Source organism: Doryrhamphus excisus, linkage group LG7 (genome assembly GCF_037039965.1).
Source record: "Doryrhamphus excisus strain RoL-2023G ecotype Guam linkage group LG7, RoL_Dexc_Guam_v1.1, whole genome shotgun sequence".
Taxonomy (NCBI): domain Eukaryota; kingdom Metazoa; phylum Chordata; class Actinopteri; order Syngnathiformes; family Syngnathidae; genus Doryrhamphus; species Doryrhamphus excisus.
In genome coordinates, this window is record NC_136363.1 from 8872692 (window position 1) to 8891023 (window position 18332).

The following is an 18332-nucleotide window of genomic DNA, read 5'->3' on the forward strand; positions in this document are numbered from 1 at the left end:
TAAGTCAATACTGGTAAATCTACATGTTAACTATCTGTGTCTTCCTATTAGTGTTGGGTACAAACATTGCAGAGCTCTCTATGAGGAGGAAACGGAGCAGGTGATGTTTCAAATGCATCCATCACACTTGGCAGGCCCCTGCAATTATGTTTCCACTCATATCAGCATGTATCGTTCCTCCGTTGCCCCATGGTCTCCAATCCTGTGGTCTACCAGAGGATATCTTCTCTGCACCGCTGTCTTCTCAACAATGGACAAGACAGTCGGGATGAGGCGGAGAAGCGATGGTGGGGGAACAAACAATGAAATAGACCTCAAAAGGACAGCGGTTGGGAGGCATGTGCGGCGTGGCTGTCCCACTGCTGCATGGTGACGGCAAGATGAGAGGAAGAGTGTGAATCCCACAGGGTCTCTGCAAGAACAGTGATGGATGGCTTGTCCATAAAGTAGATGAGCATAATTGTGTCGCGTCTCGTGAAAACAGTTGTGTGCTCACTGGAGAATGCTTTGATCCACTTCAGGATGCAATGTCTGTGGTCTGCGGTCTAGAAATGTGTGTGTTCTGCAACGTGCACTTTGTTTATTTGAGCCAGTGTGCTTGCAAGCCTGCGCCGTACGCTTGTTGCTCTGTGTTTGTGTGTGCTTTGTTTGTGGAGACTCACATGGCCCGTGTGTGTGCTTAATGCGAGTCTTGGGGGCTGGCGTCAGTACCGAACCACTGTGGCGGCATGGCTCTCGTGCAAGGTCGGCCGGCGGTTGCACGGACGGGATTGTGGTGGAATGTTTGTGGAGGGTGCAAGTGTGCACACAAGGCACGCGCACACACACACACACACACACACACACACACGCACACAGTCTGGCTGGCAGCGTTCATGCCTCCGCCTGGAAGAGCCAGAGGAACCGCCACAGCTTCCAGAGAGGACGGCCACAGTCACACTGCAAGGAGGTTCCCACGGGGGAGGGGTGGGGGGTGGGGCTGGAATATGGAGCAATAATTTGTGTGTGTGCGCGTTTGTTCTTGTCTTTCTATCTTTGTGTGGCATAACATTGGCATTCCACCTTTATTGTGGGGACATTTTTCTCTGTGAGGACATTTTTGGCAAAGCCACATAAGAAAAACACCAGAATGAGCTTCTTTCACCTTATTAGGCTGTGTGTGTTTGTGGGGTGTGCCTGTGAGAACATCCCAACATGCAAGCGTGCATAATTTAAAAATAAAAGAGGAAATATTTGAAATAGAGAACATTTTTCCCCTGGTGTGTAAATAGACTTAGGCGGTCACATGCTTATTATCTGTTTAACTATCTAAGTCCAACAGAAAAAAAGTATAATCTGAGTTGTTTATTTGAGTTGAGCAACCTCTGCTGCCAAAAAGGGAGCACAGCATAAGGTGGCTTGTGATCATTTACCCGCCTTAGATGTTCTAATCAGATCTCCATATCACCGTATGGCTGCATAGGCTGCAGTGGAAATACGACTCACCTTCAGTGACTAAAAAGATCACATTGAAACAATGTTTAGTTGACGACTGTGTTAAGAAGACATCTAAACGCAGCCCCTCAAGGAGAAGCCAGACACCACGTTGGCCAGTTTGGCAATCTTGGGAGGAGCCGGCATGGTGATGACACGTTTGAGATAGCAGCGCCGCCTGTCAGGAAGCACTCATGTATTGTTACCATCTCTAACATAGACAGATGATGATGAGCATTAAAAGTTCTGTACCAGAAATCAGAATCAAAGAAGCTGTCATTGACGTAGGTGTAGAACTGGCAGTTCTGATCTGCAGTGCACGTCTTCTGGCACGTCTCCGCATCATCCATCAGCTCAAAGCGGATGTCTGAACCTTGGAAATCGACTCCTTCATGAGCTCTTTTTGCCCAGTCTGTTGGTACAAGAACAATGCAAGATATAATGACCTGAATTTAAGCAATATGACACATAATACAGCAAAGTCAGAGTACATACGAACAAAAATCCATTCAATTTCAAGCAATGCATTATTCCACACACTTAACCATCATGTTTAGAGTCTTTTGTTGTTGTCTGGGACAGCCATTTGGCGCCAAAAATTCTTCGTAGCAACAAGTGACCCCGTGTGGCTCCTAGCTTGATAGCTACAAGTTTGTTGCGATGTGTTTGTGATGAATGAGCCAGTTGTCAAAACGGTCGATATTCTTTTATATAAAACGTCAGTCATTGTAACTACTTATACTATGTAAGCACTTATTGGTATATTACAACACTATGCCAGCACCGACTTTAGCGCAGCTGCGAGTTAAATGCTAAGGAGCCAGATGACGAGATAGGTAATGAATATGTGTTCCGTAAAAATGCGTACTAAAACGCAGGTAAAGAGTTTTTGAGCCTAACCATGTCAAAAAAACTTTTCTACTTCTTGTGGGACTGAATGCAGAAAGTTTTAGACAATTTTAACGACGATTAGTGACACCTACTCACCGGTATCTTGCTGACAAAAGTGTGTCGCTATCCCGGATGTTACACCTACTTCAGCCTTCATCACCATTTCATTGGGATTGCTCTTCAGGTGACAGATGAGATCATTGCTGCAAAAAAAACACATAAAGCCCATGTTTATTGTGCACTCAAAGAGAGACTATGTTATTGGACTACCTGTAGAAAGAGAAGTAGGTGCAACTTGGGTGTGCGGAGCACAACGCCATACAGTGCTCAGGTGAGCCGGCAGGGTGCGTCTGTAAGGGGTTGCCTGGGATGGCGGTGCTCGGGAAAAGCTTCATGGAACATGCTGGAACACAATTATGTCACAGTGTTTTCACGGTGTTGTCCTCCTGGACGCCTCTGGTAATCTCACCTTTGTCAAAGTACGGAGTAAGCTGGGTGTTGTGTGAGAAGCCGGACACCAAGCCAGCCTTCCTGTTGACGTTTAAGGTCCTCGGTAAAGGCCAGCTGAACTTCAGGTGGCACTTATACCTACAACAGAGACGCAAATGTCTTTAAGACACACAAGAGTGGTTTGAACTCTATCTTGTGAAAGTGAAAATTGTTTTATTCTTTGGTTAGCAGGATTACCCCAAAACAACTTTATTTTATTTAACCCTTTTAGTCACAATAGAATTGATCTACCCCTGCACTAGATTCCAAATGGTAGCGTCCATTAGTCCTACTGAAGAAGCAGGAAGTAGCTTGGCAACCAACTCACACAATACGGACAAGCAAACAATGTATGTGGGCTTATTAGTAACCACCCATCGTGATTAGCATAGGTAACGCCCCCTAGTTCCCATATAAGGAAATGTGTCTGATTCAAGTTGTTAACGGAATAGAGTAGTAAGTAAAAAGTAAGTCAAATTAATAGATCACCTGAGTCAAAGTAGTAAAATAACATAATAATAAAAATAAGAAATCACATTAAATAAAATTGCATTCAACACTTTCGTCCCATGCCTTTAAGAAGGTAATTGGAGGCTAATACTTATGCTAATTAACTGACCCCATGGCTACCACCCATTTGAACTTTGACCTTACCGATGCACCATATCCATGCATTACCTGATGTTCTGAGGTGTGAAGACGTCATTAACAAACGTAAAGAACTGGCAGGAGGTGTCTTGAGTGCACACTCGCTGACACTCTTCGTAGTCTGCTGTGAACAAGGTCCGATAGTCCGCACCGTAAAAGTCCACATTCTGGTACACGCGAGACAAACAAGGCTCTTGTACAAAAGAAAGTAAGAAAAGCGTTAATAATGTGCATCACAATCAGACATATAGTTCTGCTGATAGGGCCTACGTGTGTCTGGGCTGCAGGATTTGAGGGAAAAACCAGAGGTGACACCCAGAAGGGGCAACTGAACATTGGGCTGCCCGGAGGGGGTCGACTTGAGGTAGCAGTAGAAGTGTCTGCAGAGAGGTACAAATGTAAGTAATTTATACAACCTGTGCAGAATAATAGGCATGTACATTACCTTTTGTCCTTGGTCCAGTCAGCGCGTACAAATGTAAAGAAAAGGCAAGAAGGATGCTGAGTGCACAGGTGCTGACAGTGCTCCACGTCAGGAGAATACTGGAATTTGATGTCTGTCCCCGGAAAGTCTACATTCTCCAATAAATCTCGTACACAATCTGCAGAAATTCCAAAAACCCATGAATATACCACATGAAGCAATACATAAATCACTGTAAACGATGACTTATATGAATAAGGTATTACCTTGGCTTAAGGAGAGACTGCTCATGGAGAGCAGGCTTATTAAAACCAAATATGCTTCCATTTCTCACCGAGTCCACTGTCCAAGTGAATAAGAGCTGTGACCTTTTTGGGATGTCTCATTTTTGGACCTTGGAACTTTTAGGCCCAGGGTTGGCTAAAACATGATTGCATAATGTTTGCAGACCAAGACAAATGATCAAAAAAACAGCATTAAAGGGCAACTTGCACAAAAAACAAATGATTGCACATTGATGTAAAAGTATGTTTTTATTGACTTTTATAGCATAAACTACAGTTGCAATGATACAATATGCTATTGAATTACAATGTAACAAGCGGATATATAACAGTGATTACCACTTAGTATTTGTTTGTATCTTAGATGTCTTTGAGTATGTCTTCTGCTTGTGATCCCTTCCAGGTCGGTGGCCATGTCGTTTTGATGCTGGGCCGAGCCTTCAACGCATTGTAATATGCAGCCAGTTTCGGGTAACGATCAGCTTTCAACCTAAATCAAAAAGTTTTTAAATTCTATTAAAATGTGTCAAACTGTTGTGAAACAGTTACTACATGAAATAATCTTACCCAAAACGGATGGCAAAGGCAAGGATTGGAAAAACAACAATATCAGCCAAGGAAAAGGTCTTTCCAGAAAGAAAAGGGCCAGGCCCCTGCAAGACAAAAACAGGAATTGTGCAATACCACCAAAACTCCACCAGATGGTGCTGTATTGAGATGGTGTAATTCTTGATATAAAAAAAATACCATAAAATAAATACCTTTCATTCAAATAAATACAAAAAAAAGTACCTTCGCCAGGTATCCTTCCCACAGTTGGAGCTCAACAGTTAAATCTTGTCGGTTTCGCTGCACGGCAGAGTCGTGTCTCTCCGCTGCCGGGACCTTCCACTCATAGTGGACAACAGCTCCTGCAAAATGCAAACAAAGCATCAATGAGGAGTTCTGGTGCAAGTCATTTGAGCCTCTTTGTCATTGGTCACTGATAGTCACATGACACGTATAGGCACTTTGCTTGAATGTTTTCTAATGCATAGTTAGTCCAGTAATACTACTATATAAACAGACCTGTATGTTAAGTAGAATAAATACCATTTGAAAATGGGTGTGCTCGCACACCCGTAGGGGACATTTAGACAAACAAACAGTCACACTCACATTCATACCTATGGAGTAGCCAATTCGCATGCCTTGTTTTGGGATGTGGAAGGAAGCAGGGGTACCAGGAGAAAACCCACACATTCACAGGGAGAACATACTAGCATATGTCCAACAGAGATTCAAACCCAGATCATCCAACCGTGTAACCACTAGGACACCGTGCATCCAGTTATCAATTCACTGTTTCTATGTGGTTGAAATAACTTCAAAAGTTCTGAATGGATTTGAATGAAAATTTCAGGAATTGAAATGGGATATGGGAGAACTGATTAAATTTCAGCGGTGATCCGGATCACCGTCTGGATCCAGGAATACTAAGAAGTATTCTTTAATATTGCGACATAGGACAATTTTCAGCATTTGTGCATATAACTCCACAAAATATGGCCAGAGCACTTGGAAAAAATGTCCCATATTATAATATAGTATGTTTTGTTTTTTAATATGTTATTGTCTACTACTAGACAATAACAAATATTCAAACTAATCTGAGGGCCTCAAGGAATTCAGCAGCTTCTAAAATGTGAAAAAAATGAATAGGTAGTCTTGTGATTTGACTGGCTGGTCCAAACATGTGACCTTTTGTTGGATTAAGACCTTTAAAATATCACTGGTGCCTTGTTTAATTTTTTTTATGAGCACATAATGCATTTTTGAACAGCTCAGATGTTTGGGGGGGCGGGGGGGGCTTATTGATATTGAGAAAAAAGGGTGTTTCCAAATGTTTGCATACCAAGCTTCTGCCAGAACGCCAGGCCTTCAAACAGGCGTTGGTACATCATGGCTTGTTCTGCAGGGCAGTCGGGGATCAGCCTGGTTCCCTGGTCCTTGAACTGGTTCTGTTAGAAAACAAACTATTGTGAGGTTTTGGGTATATTGTTAAACACACGAACACTCCAACTCTCTGACATGCATTAAAAAAAAGGAGCCGTGGCCTTACCTCCAGGAAGAAGCAGGCTCCACAGGACTCATTCACGACATAGTTGCCATATTTCAAGGAAGGAAACTTTAGCAATGAAAAGAATAACATGTCAGCGGTGGAAAACTGCAGCATCTGGAAAGATGATCAAACTTACTTGGCCTCTGGGGTTAATGGCCATAACCTTCTCAGACTTCTGCTCCCTCTTCTCAAAGGAGAGCATTTCACTGTTGTACCCCTGCAGCTTCTTCTCCTCCAGGGCGATCAACACCCTCCAGCACGGAGGAGAACCGGAGCCCCAATACACAGTTATGTCCTTGGCCATGGTGTCACGAGTCGCTTACCTTGTGTACTGAAACAACAGCTCGTCGGCAGCAGGCAGAGTGTGAGTCAAGGCTGGGATGCATCCCTGTTTATATCACCCATGGCGGGGTGGCACATTTCCCATTTGGCAGAGCTGTCAAACAAGTCCCGCCAGACGTTACGCTAGCCCCGCCCCCTGATAAAATTCTAAATACTGGTTTTACTTCAAATAATTTTGCATGAATAATCTCCTTAATTTCCACTGGGAGGAAAAAGCAATACATGCAATATCTGCACCAACTAGTTCATATGGCTGCAATTGCTTAGTTTTAATGCTAAATTGTTATTAATGTTAATGTTAATATTCTTGGAATTGTGTTCCATGCATGTGTTTTAATGAAACGTCACGATGACTAAGCACTTTCCCACCAAGCTCTGTAGACACTTGCAAAGGCGTGCATAATACTCAAGTGTGTTTGTTCACTTTTTATTGCTCAAATGTAGATCGCGTGGATTAATCTATTGCCTTAAACTCTTTTCTATGCCATACATCATCATAGTAAGTCAATTTGAGCTTGTATCTATCATGCATAGTTGCTCATTCATATTGCATGATCCGCCCTATTACTCTTTGTACAGTTCCTTCAATGCTTTGCCAACAATTAGAGGCAACCTGTGTGCATTGGACATGAAATGTGAGGTTCCGCATGCAATAACATTTTCTTTGTCACAATGACATGGCATAAAGAAAAACCTGTTCTGACATAACCGAAGCATGAATGTCAATGATGGACAATACCTTTGGAAGTGTATGTGCATTTATTTTAACAGCTTGTGCAAATTAAGACAGTGTGAATGCATTTAATGCTATTCTATGCGATAGAGTGTAGATTGTTGAACCGCTTAAAGCATTAGGATCAGAGGTGGGCAACCTGTTTAGTCTGCTAGAGCGTTCAATCAGACCTGTAGTGCAAATCTAACTTCAGGATAAGTGTTAGAAAAAGAGCAAAAACATGCAACACAAATACTAACATCATTTGTTCGATTAGTATATCATGGGCCCCACCCCTGGGTTACACGTCGTTCATCTTAGACGTCTTTGAGTGTGTCTTCTCCTTTGGGGTTCTCCAGCCAGTGAGGAGGCCAGCTGGCTCGGATGCTGGGTCTATCCTTCAGCAGAGCGTAATATTCAGCCAGCTTTGGGTAACGCTCGGCAGACAACCTAAAATGAATACCAAAGTAAAACTGTAGGGCCACATGGTGACAAATGACAGGGAGTAAGTAACTTTGACATGTACTAAAGATATGCATACCTAATTTTTCAGAAATTACAGCTTTAGTCATTCTTTTGTTTTTCAGATTACAAATAAAAAAACAAACAGTAATTTCTTTAATATTTCAACTCTATGCTACTGAAATGACATTTATCTTCATATATTTGACTTTATTCTTGTAAAATTGCTGATTTTTCTATATATTTTTTTTAAATATACTTGTAGAATGTGCCGTGGCCTGCATTTTGGATGCCTCTGACTTTTGCACATACTCCATATTTCCACAGGTCCGACTCACCCAAATCTGAAAAGGTTCCCCACAATCGGGAAGACGGTCACGTCAGCCAAAGAAAAGGAGGCTCCAGCCAGATGGGGTCCCGCCTACAAAAAGTGGCGAAATGATGAAAAACATAATTGACATTGTGGACAGTAAAGTAGTGTTTCTGTGTATCTGGCACACTTCACACCTTCTGCAGGTAACCCTCCCACAGCTTGAGCTCAGTGGTGAGGGCTTCGCGATTTCTCTTCATGGCTGAGTCATGCCTCTCGCCTTCAGGCACAAACCACTCGTAGTAGATGACTGCATCTAAAGAAGTGTGTTTCAGTATGCGAAAAGAAGCAGTGATCTAAATGAACGTCTTACAGAGTTTGTCACAGAAGGTGAGCCCCTCAAACATGCGCTGGTACATGAGGGCTTGTTCTGCAGGGCCATCTGGGATCAGCTTGGTCCCCTGAGACTTGAACTGACTCTGACAACCAAGTAAACAAAACACGTTTGAACACGCTCACCCCTTAGTACAAATATTTGTTTATTTTTTTGTGTGTGTGTGTGTGTGTGTGCGGACCTACCTCCAGGTAAAAACAGGCTGCATAGGATTCATTCACAATGATGTCTCCATGATTGAAAGTAGGAAGCTGTAAATTTTTTTTAAAAAGCAAAGGATTACTATTTAATTATTAAGTAGACAACCTGCTGACCGTCAATTATTGTAAATAAATGCTAATAAAACATTCCTAAAATGTATTTAACACAGGGAAAGAACTACAAGTAACAACTTTTTCTTTTTGAAGCAGCATGGGCATAAAAACTGGTTAATTGTTAATTTCTTAAGGCAATAAAACCGTTAATATTGCATCATATCAGACAAACATTAATGTTGCGTTCAAGACAACTCGGATGTATTGCATGTAATTTCTTATTATTCAAACAGCTATTTGCAAAATTCATGAACTTATTAATTTATGAAAACGATCTTGTTTACTAAATAAAACCACAATGGAAATATGTATTTTAATTAGTTTGGCGAGTTTCTCGAAAGGGGCGAGGCGCGTGCTGTCGACACTTGAGCTAATTCAATATTCAAAAGCATAAAAACAGGAAAAGCAAGCCGAATGACAGTGTTACAACAGAAAATTTGCACGGTGTTCAAATGATGTTTACAAACCAATTCTTTTTTGCAAAAAGAGCAAATATAGCAAGTTTCGAATGGAATCTGGTACACACAAGTGTCGCTGGCAGATTGTTTAGTTGTGTTCAAACTACACTGCTTTCTTTCTTTTTTGCTTACTTGTCCTCTTGGGTTTAGGGCTAAAACAGCAGGTGACTTGTGCTCATTCTTCTCGAAGGAGAGTAGCGTTTGCTTGTAGCCCTGGAGCTTCTTCTCTTCCAGGGCGATCATTACCCTCCAGCACGGAGCAGAACCGGAGCCCCAAAACAGATGCATATTTTCAGCCATGGCGTGTAAACTTTCCGTGGGTCAACCTGGACAGCGAGTCAAAAAGTGGATACGTAGCAAACAGTCACACCACAAAAGAAATCGAGAAGATTATCTTCTTCTTCAAAGTGCAATTACATGCCTGTCTGAAACTACAGGTGTGAGATTCTGCCCCCTACTGGATAAAAATGTTACAACCGGCTCGGCTTTGTGTTTCTTGTGAATTTATCAGCTGCGTTCAAATATATCTATTACATTTTTTTCTTCAATATAATGGAACAGTTTAGAAACTAAAAAACTAGAGCCACCAGCCAAACACTTTAAGGTGCATTTCCAATATTATACACAATAAAGTCGCCTGCACAATCATGTAAAAGTACATTTTTATTCACTTTTATAGCATTAAAACGACAGTTATAACAGTACAATATGCTACTAAAGTACAATGCAAAGAGTGGTCATATAAAAGGTGATTACCACTGAGAAATTGATGTTTGTTTTGCATCTAGATGTCTTTGAGTCTGTCTTCTGCTTGTCCTCCCTTCCTGTGAGGAGGCCATGTGCTTTTGATGCTAGGCCCATCCTTCGACTCATTGTAATATGCAGCCAGTTTCAGGTAACGATCAGCGCTCAGCCTAAAATGAATAAAACATAAAACTCAACTGGTATTGAAATGAGTGAGAAACCACTGTCAAAGTGTTACTAGATAAAACAATCTTTACTCAAAGTAGAAGGCATTGGCAATGAGTGGAAAAATACTGACATCTGACAAGGAAAAGGCCTGTCCAAACAAAAAAGGCCCCTGGAAGACCCAAAAGCGGGTTACAGGCCAACTAATTTAGTAAATTGTGAAAAAGTGATTCTACAATACCACTAAAATCCCACCAGATGGTATATTCTGCATAATTATAATATATTGCACAATTCTCAGTGTTTTTAAGCATTTTCCACAAATTCATAAATGCTAATCCTTGGTTTAAGAAGCATAATATATAATTTTTTGTTCATCTTCACCTTCTCAAGGTATCCTTTCCACAATTTGAGTTAATCAATTACAGCCTGCTGGTTTCTCTGCACTGCAGAGTCATTCCACTCCTCTTCCGGCACCTTCCATTCATGGTGGATATGGTCTCCCGCAAAATCATCGCTGAGATATTTGAACGTAATTGTGGTTTACTTGTAATTTAGGTACTTTTGTAATGCTGGGCTATTACTTGAATCACTTTGTCATTAGTCATATAACACTGAAGGAACTCTTTGCCATTAGCAATTACTTGGCTTTTAAATCATTTTTATAGCATATTGTTGCAAACCGGAAGTACACTCCTGCTTATATCACGGTTGGGTAGCACACAGTACTTCCGCTTTGCAGAGCAGTCAAAACGTCCCGCTACACGTTATTCGCCCCACCCCCTGATTAAGTTCCATATTGTTCTTATCTGCACGTGAACCACACAGTATCTTGTTGTATTCCAATGTCGTTTTAAAACCGCGAAAACCGCTTCCAACACGACGAGTTAGCGAAAACCGTTTACGTACGAAACGGAATTTATACTCCCAAGTCACTCACACTGTACACTGACCATATGAAAGACATATAAAATGCAGTAACAAAGATTAAATACAATAGTTCAATGAAAGTGTAACAAAAAAAGAACAACTCCTTACTTTTATAGATGTCTTGCAGATGTTACCACCTTCTTAAAATAAGGTATAAAATTAAATTAAAATAAGGTGTTGCTCGTGGCGCGTATTCTTCCGCCGTAACTAGTTCTCCAGTGAGTCTAACATTTACGAGCCAAAATTAAGTAATACACGCTTGAAAGACTTTCTAGCAGGTGAAGTAATCCTTCAGTAGGAGAAAAGTGGTTGATACACCTCTAATCTGAAAGTGTGTCCTCTGAGTTACTGGACTTCGGATTGTGCACAATACAAAGTATTTAATGTGGTGCAAAATGACAGTCGTTAAGTTCGAGTAAAATAGTAAAAAACTGAAATTACACCCGAGAAATAACAGTACGTCATTGCGCACCTGAAGGCGAAAAACTTGGAGGTCAACTAATGAATAATCAAACAACAGATGGATTAAAAAAAACTTACCAAACCAGAGAAAGAGGTTCTGGTCAAAGGGTTGAGGCTGTGTATTTATTCACAATGTTGTTTGAAATTACAAGTTGCAACAAAGTTGATTTTTTTAATTTAACAATTGAATACCATGCAATAACACTTGATTTTCCTCCCATTTTGTATGAGCACTTGAACTCCTGGTAAATGTACAAGAAAAAAGTCATACATTTACGAGAATAACACTGTAATTTACGACTTTTGAGTTGTAAATGTGACATTTACAACTTTTTCCCAAACATTTACAATAATTAAATCATAAAGTCAGTTTAATAAAACAATGTCTTTGTTATTTTCATGCAACCTGAAAAATAACAACCATCGTCTTAGTTTAGGATGTTTCTTTTGGGCCCAAAATGAAGTTCTAATTCTCAGATGTGTTTGAGTAGATGATGTCCTTCAGGGTTCTTCAGCCAGTTCTGAGGCCATGTAGTCTTGATACTGGGCCACCCCTTCAAATGAGTGTAATACTCCCCCAATTTCGGGTAACGCTCAAGAGGCAACCTGGAAAAGTCATTGAGACAACAGCAAAATGAGTTGGTCCCATCTCATCCACTGGAAACAATCTTCCCACTCACCCAGCATAGAAGAGCAGGGCCATGGCTGGATAAACGGTCACATCAGACAAGGAAAAGGTCTGTCCTGTCAGGAAAGGTTTGGGCTCCTGCAAGGCGGAAGTGAGAGTTAAGACAAATTGATCTTCATACCCAAATGTGTTCATCTTCATGACCTTCTTCAAGTATCCTTCCCACAGGTTGACCTCCTCACGCAAAGCCTTCTCCATTATCCTCACTGCATTGTTCTCTTGCTCGTCTTCTGGGTTCTTCCGGGGGTAGTATATCAAGCATCCTGCAAGGGAAGGTCTTTATTATTGAGGTCTATTGGTACAGAGAATAAATCGGTTCATGGTCGTCTCCATGGCAACTGGAGAATGGTTTCAAAACTAAAAACTAAACTTGAGAAAATACCACTTCCACATGGAATGAGATGAGAGCTTCTTTTCACTCATATTGGCCAGAATATGATTTGACATATTTTTTGATTAATATTCCACCACAGTAAACCACAAAACAGGGATCATTTGTTCATGAAATTGCAAGGGATTTACTTGCTGTAATTTACCCAAAAATAATTACAGTGACAAAGTATATCCATGTTTGGCAGGCAGGAAGTTACAGAGTTGGTGTTGGTGACCCGGCATGCAGGTTTTCTTTTCGACTTGGGCTAACAGTCTTAGAGCAGCCACTGTTAACTTACGGATCTTGTGGTAGAGTGTGATGCCCTCAAACATGCGTTGGTACATCATAGCAAGTTCTGCAGGACAGTCTGGCATCAGCTTGTTTCCCTGCTTCCTGAACTGGCTCTGTTATTAGAAAAAAAAAACAAATGAACAAACACAACACAGGGAACACTACAAAGTTGAACGTTTTACCTCCAGGTAGAAGCACGCAGCGTAGGACTCGTTCAGGATGAGGTTGCCGTGTTTGAAGGCAGGAAGCTTCAATCAAGAAAGTGTTGAAAGTTGACAAGCTCTTCAGAGATCATTAAAGCTGAACTTACTTGCCCTCTGGGGTTAATCTCCAGGACCTCCTGCGACCTGTGCTGCATTTTGTAGATGGAGAGCCTCTGTTGGTTGTATCCGCGCAGGTTCTTCTCCTCCAGGGCGATCAGCACCCTCCAGCAAGGGGCAGAGCCAGAATGCCACAACAGAGTCATGTTCTTCGCCATGATTTCTCTAACAAGTATGACCTCCCATACAAGCCGTAGACTTCAGAAGATTTGGATAGTTCAATAGCACTCAACATGTGTAGTTAAAATGACAACATTAGCCCCACCCAGAATAAAAGGATTAAACAAAATTATTTAGTAATATAAATAATACATCTTATAATTAATAAATTGTGAAAATGTTAGGAAAATTGTCTGAAAATTCAACATGAGTCAATTTATTTCTCTACTTTATTAGAATGACATAAATAAATATTAGAATAAATTAAAAAAAATGTAAATAAAATAAAGCAAAATGTTAGATATAAATTGCTTAAAACAAACATATACATTTGGTAGAATAAATCCAACACATAATCATAATCTTTTTTTTTACTTTTCTGCAGTAGTCAACAGCAGTAAAATAAAAAATATAAAATAATAATGCTAATAAATTGGGGAAAAATTGGGCAGATTTCTTTCTATTAAATAATTTGATTATTAAATTGGATAAAATTGTAAGATGTAATAAAAACCCAACAATAATTAAATGAAATAAGTGCAAAAGCAAGATTGAAAAACACGCTCACATTCTTTGTAGTGTGTTTTGAACAAATAAAATAATATTAACATAACAATTGCAAAGGTCATGAATAAATAAGATAAAATAACAACAATATTGGTATTTCCCCCCCCCACACACAGTGTTTATTTTTGTAGAATGTGTACAAACAGCATTTCAAGTGAAACAATGCGACTTCACGGCCAACTCACGCCATGACATTTCATGTGGTAACGTTTCCCAGTGAGAGAGCCTTCCGACGGACCTTCATCTCCCCCGGAAGGTCTCGCATGAAGTTCATAAAAGCGCCATGAGAGCAAAAAGTAACAAGAAGTAACAGCCGTAAAAAGCATCCTTCCCTCTGTGTGAGCGTATCTACATTTCATCACATTTCACAGAATAGCCTCTTTTCTTCTATGATACACATTTCTACAAAACAATACACAACATGAAGCGCACGAGACATGCACAATACTAACACCACTTGAAAGTGTCTGGCATGTCAAATACTTTTATACACGTAGAAAAAAATGCTTATTTATTTTGTCTTTTTACACTTTACAAATATCCTTTTTTGCTGCACCGGCTAGTAAGGTGCAAAATGTCACGGATTACAAAGCTTTTCCAATAAATAGTAAAAAGTCCAATGGAGGAAGCAGGTGAATAAACAGTACAGCGTTGTCCCTTTTGGCTAGAAAGGCACAAATCCAATTGAAGACCTTTCCTACTCTTCACACATGTATATTTACACAAACGATCAGACTATTTGAAGGTGATCTCCATTTCTTAAGGTACTTTGGAAGTGGGCGGAAGTGATAATAAATTCATCTTTGGGTGGAAAGTTCACAGCTTGAAGATGATGCGGAACGGGTGACATCACAGCGACACAAAAATAGAAGCTCTATAAATAAAGTTCCAATTGATCATCCTTGTGCATTATTAAAAAAAAAAAAGAACAAACACTGACATCATCACTCAGACACATCCGGCAGAGGTTAGCAGCTGACAGAAACCTGTGTCGCTTCTGCTTGGTGCAAGGATACAAAAAAAGAGCAAAGGCAGCCGGTCGGGGATGGACCATCAGAGGGGCGTGATTACATCTGCGGGTCTGCAGTGTCGGTTAACCCTAAGGCCAACGCCTCCTCTGGGGTCAAACCGTTCTTTAGGGTCCGCCTCACTGCAAGGAGAGAAGACAAGCCATCACGCTGATGATTGTGTCTCTTTAATTCATTTATTAATAGCAGAGTTGCTATGATAGGCTGTATTGTAATAACCAGCCCTCCATTCATTTCTGATTTTTGCATTTTTTAGGGAGTTGTCCAGATTTTGCACGCGGCAGGCTTTGCTACACCTCTTAAAGTAAAGCTTGACTCTTTCAATACATTTATAAACCTGAATGCCCCTTTCCAACAATGTCTTGATGATGCAACTCTCTACTAACTAGCAATTTGAAGCTATAAAAACGACCACAAGATGGCAGATGTGCATTTCATAAGAGCTTGGCAGGGAACAAGTGAAGGGAAAATCACACATGACAGGAAGGAGGAAGTGGAGTGGGAGATCACGGAGGAGTGTTGGTGCAGAAGGTCATACTATACACACACATGCACATGTGCACACACATAGTTCAGTTCCAAATGTGAAAATTGTAAATAGTAATTGGCGTTATATTTGTAAATAAATTCTTATTTGGATGCAAACAACCCCTTTTTTGAGTTTTTTATGTTGGTGTGGTTGTTTTTAAATATTTAGGCTGCCACAACAGTAAAAAGTATTTGTGTCAAAGTGAAAGTTATGCTTGAAATGTAGCTTTACACAAAAACATGGTTTTCTGTCCCTTTTTTAGTCGGGAACAGATATTTTCCTGAAACTAACCTAACCTAACTAACTTACTTAAGAACGGAAAAAGGTAGAAACAGACTTTTTTCTGTTGAAAGATGGGAGTCTCATCTTTCTTTTGGTAGTTTCCAAGTTTACATAGCCACGAAACACAATATTCTATTTGCCTTGAAAGATCAGTCAAAATTGTTGTAAAAAATGGCTGGGATTGTTGGAAAATAATAATAATATTTGCTCGTGTTGTTATTGTTATACAGTTCTTACATGATTTTCGGTTGGCCCTGGACCTCCTCCTCTCTCGTGGCTGCGGTCTACTTCCTGGAGCCTGAGTGGCGGACCTCACGATGCGCTCCATGATCTCGTCAGCGGCGTCATCCCCGCACACCTGAGCGTCCTCCACCGCCGGGGTCCGCGCCCGCAAGCTTGCCCCTGAATTTTGTTGGAAAAATTGAATGAGAATACAAATGGAATCTGAAATGAATAAAACACGTCATCCTTGGATCAACCTCACCTCCCCGTCCTGGTCGTGATCTGGTGCGTGTGCGTAGCCCCGGTACAACACCGCTGCCCGCTTTGTCCCCGCCTCCGTTGCCAATGCTGGTTCTCAGCACTGCTTTCATGTGCTCATGTTCTGCTGCATCCTCAGCGTGGCCCAAACCTTGAGGCTGCTCGCTCTCCTGGCTGCCACTAGGGGCGCTGCTGGACCCATACCGCCCACACTGCATGCCAAGACAATGGGCAAAACTCACTTACATCGGGGTGCATGCTGTTACGGAATATATTTGTCTGCTGGTTTGTTTTTATCTACACACAATTGATGCAAATATTATTGTTTTGATATCTGAAGGGACAGTGTGAAGCAAAATGACATGCACAGATATTGCACACATGCAGGAGAAAGGCACACACTACTTGGTACCTCGCTCTCCTCTTCATCATCAGACTACAGGTGACAGAAAGAGGAAACGCACAATGAAGAGAAAAGGGTAGACATTTAAAAGAGGAAGAAAGAGGAGACAAAACTAAAGGGCGGTGGCGACAACTCACAGGAGCGTCAACATCCATGATCATCTTCCCCCGGGTTTTGTTGCGCTCGCGGTGGTCGGCTCGTTTCTGTTTCTGCTGCAACACGCGGTCTCGAGTGGTCCGGTACTCCAGGGCGAATTCGCTGAGGATTTTACTGAATCTGTGCACGCTGATCTCTCTCACGCTGTAGGCTGGATGGCCCAGAAACAACAGGAATGAATGGAACCTGAGAGGAAGGGGAAAGGAGGAATGAACATCCAGAAACTTCAGCTACCACTGCACTACTTTTTCATGCACGCTACATCATTATTAAGTAAAACGTATATTTATGTGTTCTAAGCAAGCGCCACCTGTTGATGATCCTGCGATGGACTATCTTGAGGATGATGATTCGCTCGGCGCAGTCTTTGAGGAAGTCCGACATCTTCTGCTTGAGCTGAGGCTTCATCTCGTGCTTAGCAATCACCTTCAGGTGGTCCCACGATGCCTTGCAGCGATGCTCCATCTGGGACAGGTTCTCCTGCAGCTGGTCGAAATCCACCTGACAACGAGGGCGAGATTGGTTATGACCGTTGGTTTTAACGGTGGCGAGCCGAACACAACCATGAAGTGCGTACTACCTTTGCAGAGCGAGTGATGGCCCCGATCTCAGAGTAGAGGTCCGTGCTCTGAGGGAAGTTCTCCACCACCAGACAGCAGGCATGATGAAGCAGAGACTGCTTATGGACCGTGTCCTTCACTTCTGGCACTTTTTCCAAGTACGTCAGCTCGAAACCTTTAGCCTGGACATATGGTATTTACACTTAATTGAGTAGGAAATGCACATAAAACTAGCTAGGATTGAAGCTGCAGAAGGCAGATAACATCCTGAATTGAATTCCAACATTCAGGACCACTTAACGAACGTCTCATTTTGATTTCAACCTGAGTTAATGACATAGATGTCTGTCCCATTAGACCAGTGATTGTCAACTGATGACTCAAAAGTAGGTTGCAGACAGCTAGTCACAATTGACATTCGGTTGTCCAATGTGAAACCTCGGGGCCATTTGCGGCCCATGACTGTCCCCGGTACATTTTTAAAATACCATTGAACAAAAAAATTAACTAAATTAATTCCTAACAAAAATAGCAAGAAACATGAAAAGGCAGTCATTTTATGAGAACAAAGTAGAAATATTAAAATAAAGTGATGATATTAACTTATCTGCTATCATATGTACTTTTGGGTTAAGAGGCCAAAAGAGGTGATGATGCAACTGCACAGTAGAAAAGATCATGTTTGGTGCTGTGTTAAGCCATAAAAACGTGCAGTGATAACATTCATTCATTTATTTTGTACCGCTTATCCTCACAAGGGGTGCTGGAGCCTATCCCAGCTGTCTTTGGGCGAGAGGCGGGGTACACCCTGGACTGGTCGCCAGCCAATCACAGGGCACATACGTATAGACAAAACAACCATTCACACCCAAATTCATCCGGAGAAAACCCAC

General features: G+C 41.4%; 5 protein-coding genes across 12 annotated transcripts in view; all 5 read right to left on the reverse strand.

Moving 5' to 3' along the window:
* Positions 1-1130: 1130 nt before the first annotated feature.
* On the reverse strand, positions 1131-4312 carry LOC131101790 (coagulation factor XI-like). Its single transcript, XM_058047143.2, has 9 exons — positions 4192-4312; positions 3947-4103; positions 3772-3881; positions 3532-3694; positions 2834-2952; positions 2635-2767; positions 2461-2567; positions 1726-1885; positions 1131-1651 (listed from the first exon to the last, which is right to left on the reverse strand). Exons 1-9 carry the CDS (start codon positions 4250-4252, stop codon positions 1549-1551), a joined length of 1113 nt encoding a protein of 370 aa, XP_057903126.2. The 5' UTR covers positions 4253-4312; the 3' UTR covers positions 1131-1548.
* Positions 4313-4445: 133 nt separating this feature from the next.
* On the reverse strand, positions 4446-6690 carry LOC131101851 (glutathione S-transferase A-like). Its single transcript, XM_058047232.2, has 6 exons — positions 6447-6690; positions 6311-6376; positions 6104-6209; positions 5002-5120; positions 4777-4862; positions 4446-4699 (listed from the first exon to the last, which is right to left on the reverse strand). Exons 1-6 carry the CDS (start codon positions 6612-6614, stop codon positions 4570-4572), a joined length of 675 nt encoding a protein of 224 aa, XP_057903215.2. The 5' UTR covers positions 6615-6690; the 3' UTR covers positions 4446-4569.
* A 702-nt stretch (positions 6691-7392) lies between these two features.
* On the reverse strand, positions 7393-9712 carry LOC131101850 (glutathione S-transferase A-like). The gene is made up of 6 exons (XM_058047231.2): positions 9435-9712; positions 8716-8781; positions 8510-8615; positions 8334-8452; positions 8165-8247; positions 7393-7814 (listed from the first exon to the last, which is right to left on the reverse strand). The coding sequence occupies exons 1-6, from the start codon at positions 9600-9602 to the stop codon at positions 7682-7684; spliced, it is 675 nt and encodes a 224-aa protein (XP_057903214.2). The 5' UTR covers positions 9603-9712; the 3' UTR covers positions 7393-7681.
* A 2013-nt stretch (positions 9713-11725) lies between these two features.
* Positions 11726-13454, reverse strand: LOC131101545 (glutathione S-transferase A-like). Of its 3 annotated transcripts, XM_058046808.2 has the most exons (6): positions 13266-13454; positions 13138-13203; positions 12963-13068; positions 12436-12554; positions 12284-12369; positions 11726-12209 (listed from the first exon to the last, which is right to left on the reverse strand). In XM_058046808.2, exons 1-6 carry the CDS (start codon positions 13431-13433, stop codon positions 12077-12079), a joined length of 678 nt encoding a protein of 225 aa, XP_057902791.2. In that variant the 5' UTR covers positions 13434-13454; the 3' UTR covers positions 11726-12076. The 3 variants fall into 3 exon arrangements, with proteins under 3 accessions (XP_057902791.2, XP_078647876.1, XP_078647875.1); XM_078791750.1 differs by having other exon boundaries at positions 12284-12554; positions 12963-13050; XM_078791749.1 differs by having other exon boundaries at positions 12284-12554.
* Positions 13455-14495: 1041 nt separating this feature from the next.
* The window catches only part of fhod3a (formin homology 2 domain containing 3a), a 36466-nt gene continuing 32629 nt past the window's right edge, over positions 14496-18332 (reverse strand). For 5 of the 6 annotated variants that reach the window (XM_058046816.2, XM_058046826.2, XM_058046825.2 and 2 more), the window contains 7 exons: positions 17460-17621; positions 17190-17380; positions 16861-17065; positions 16733-16756; positions 16325-16532; positions 16078-16242; positions 14496-15151 (listed from right to left, as the gene is read on the reverse strand). In XM_058046816.2, the coding sequence (XP_057902799.2) occupies positions 15069-15151; positions 16078-16242; positions 16325-16532; positions 16733-16756; positions 16861-17065; positions 17190-17380; positions 17460-17621 (1038 nt within the window). In that variant the 3' untranslated portion in view covers positions 14496-15068. The remainder of the gene's footprint in view (positions 15152-16077; positions 16243-16324; positions 16533-16732; positions 16757-16860; positions 17066-17189; positions 17381-17459; positions 17622-18332) is intronic. The other variant, XM_058046823.2, reaches the window with a different exon arrangement.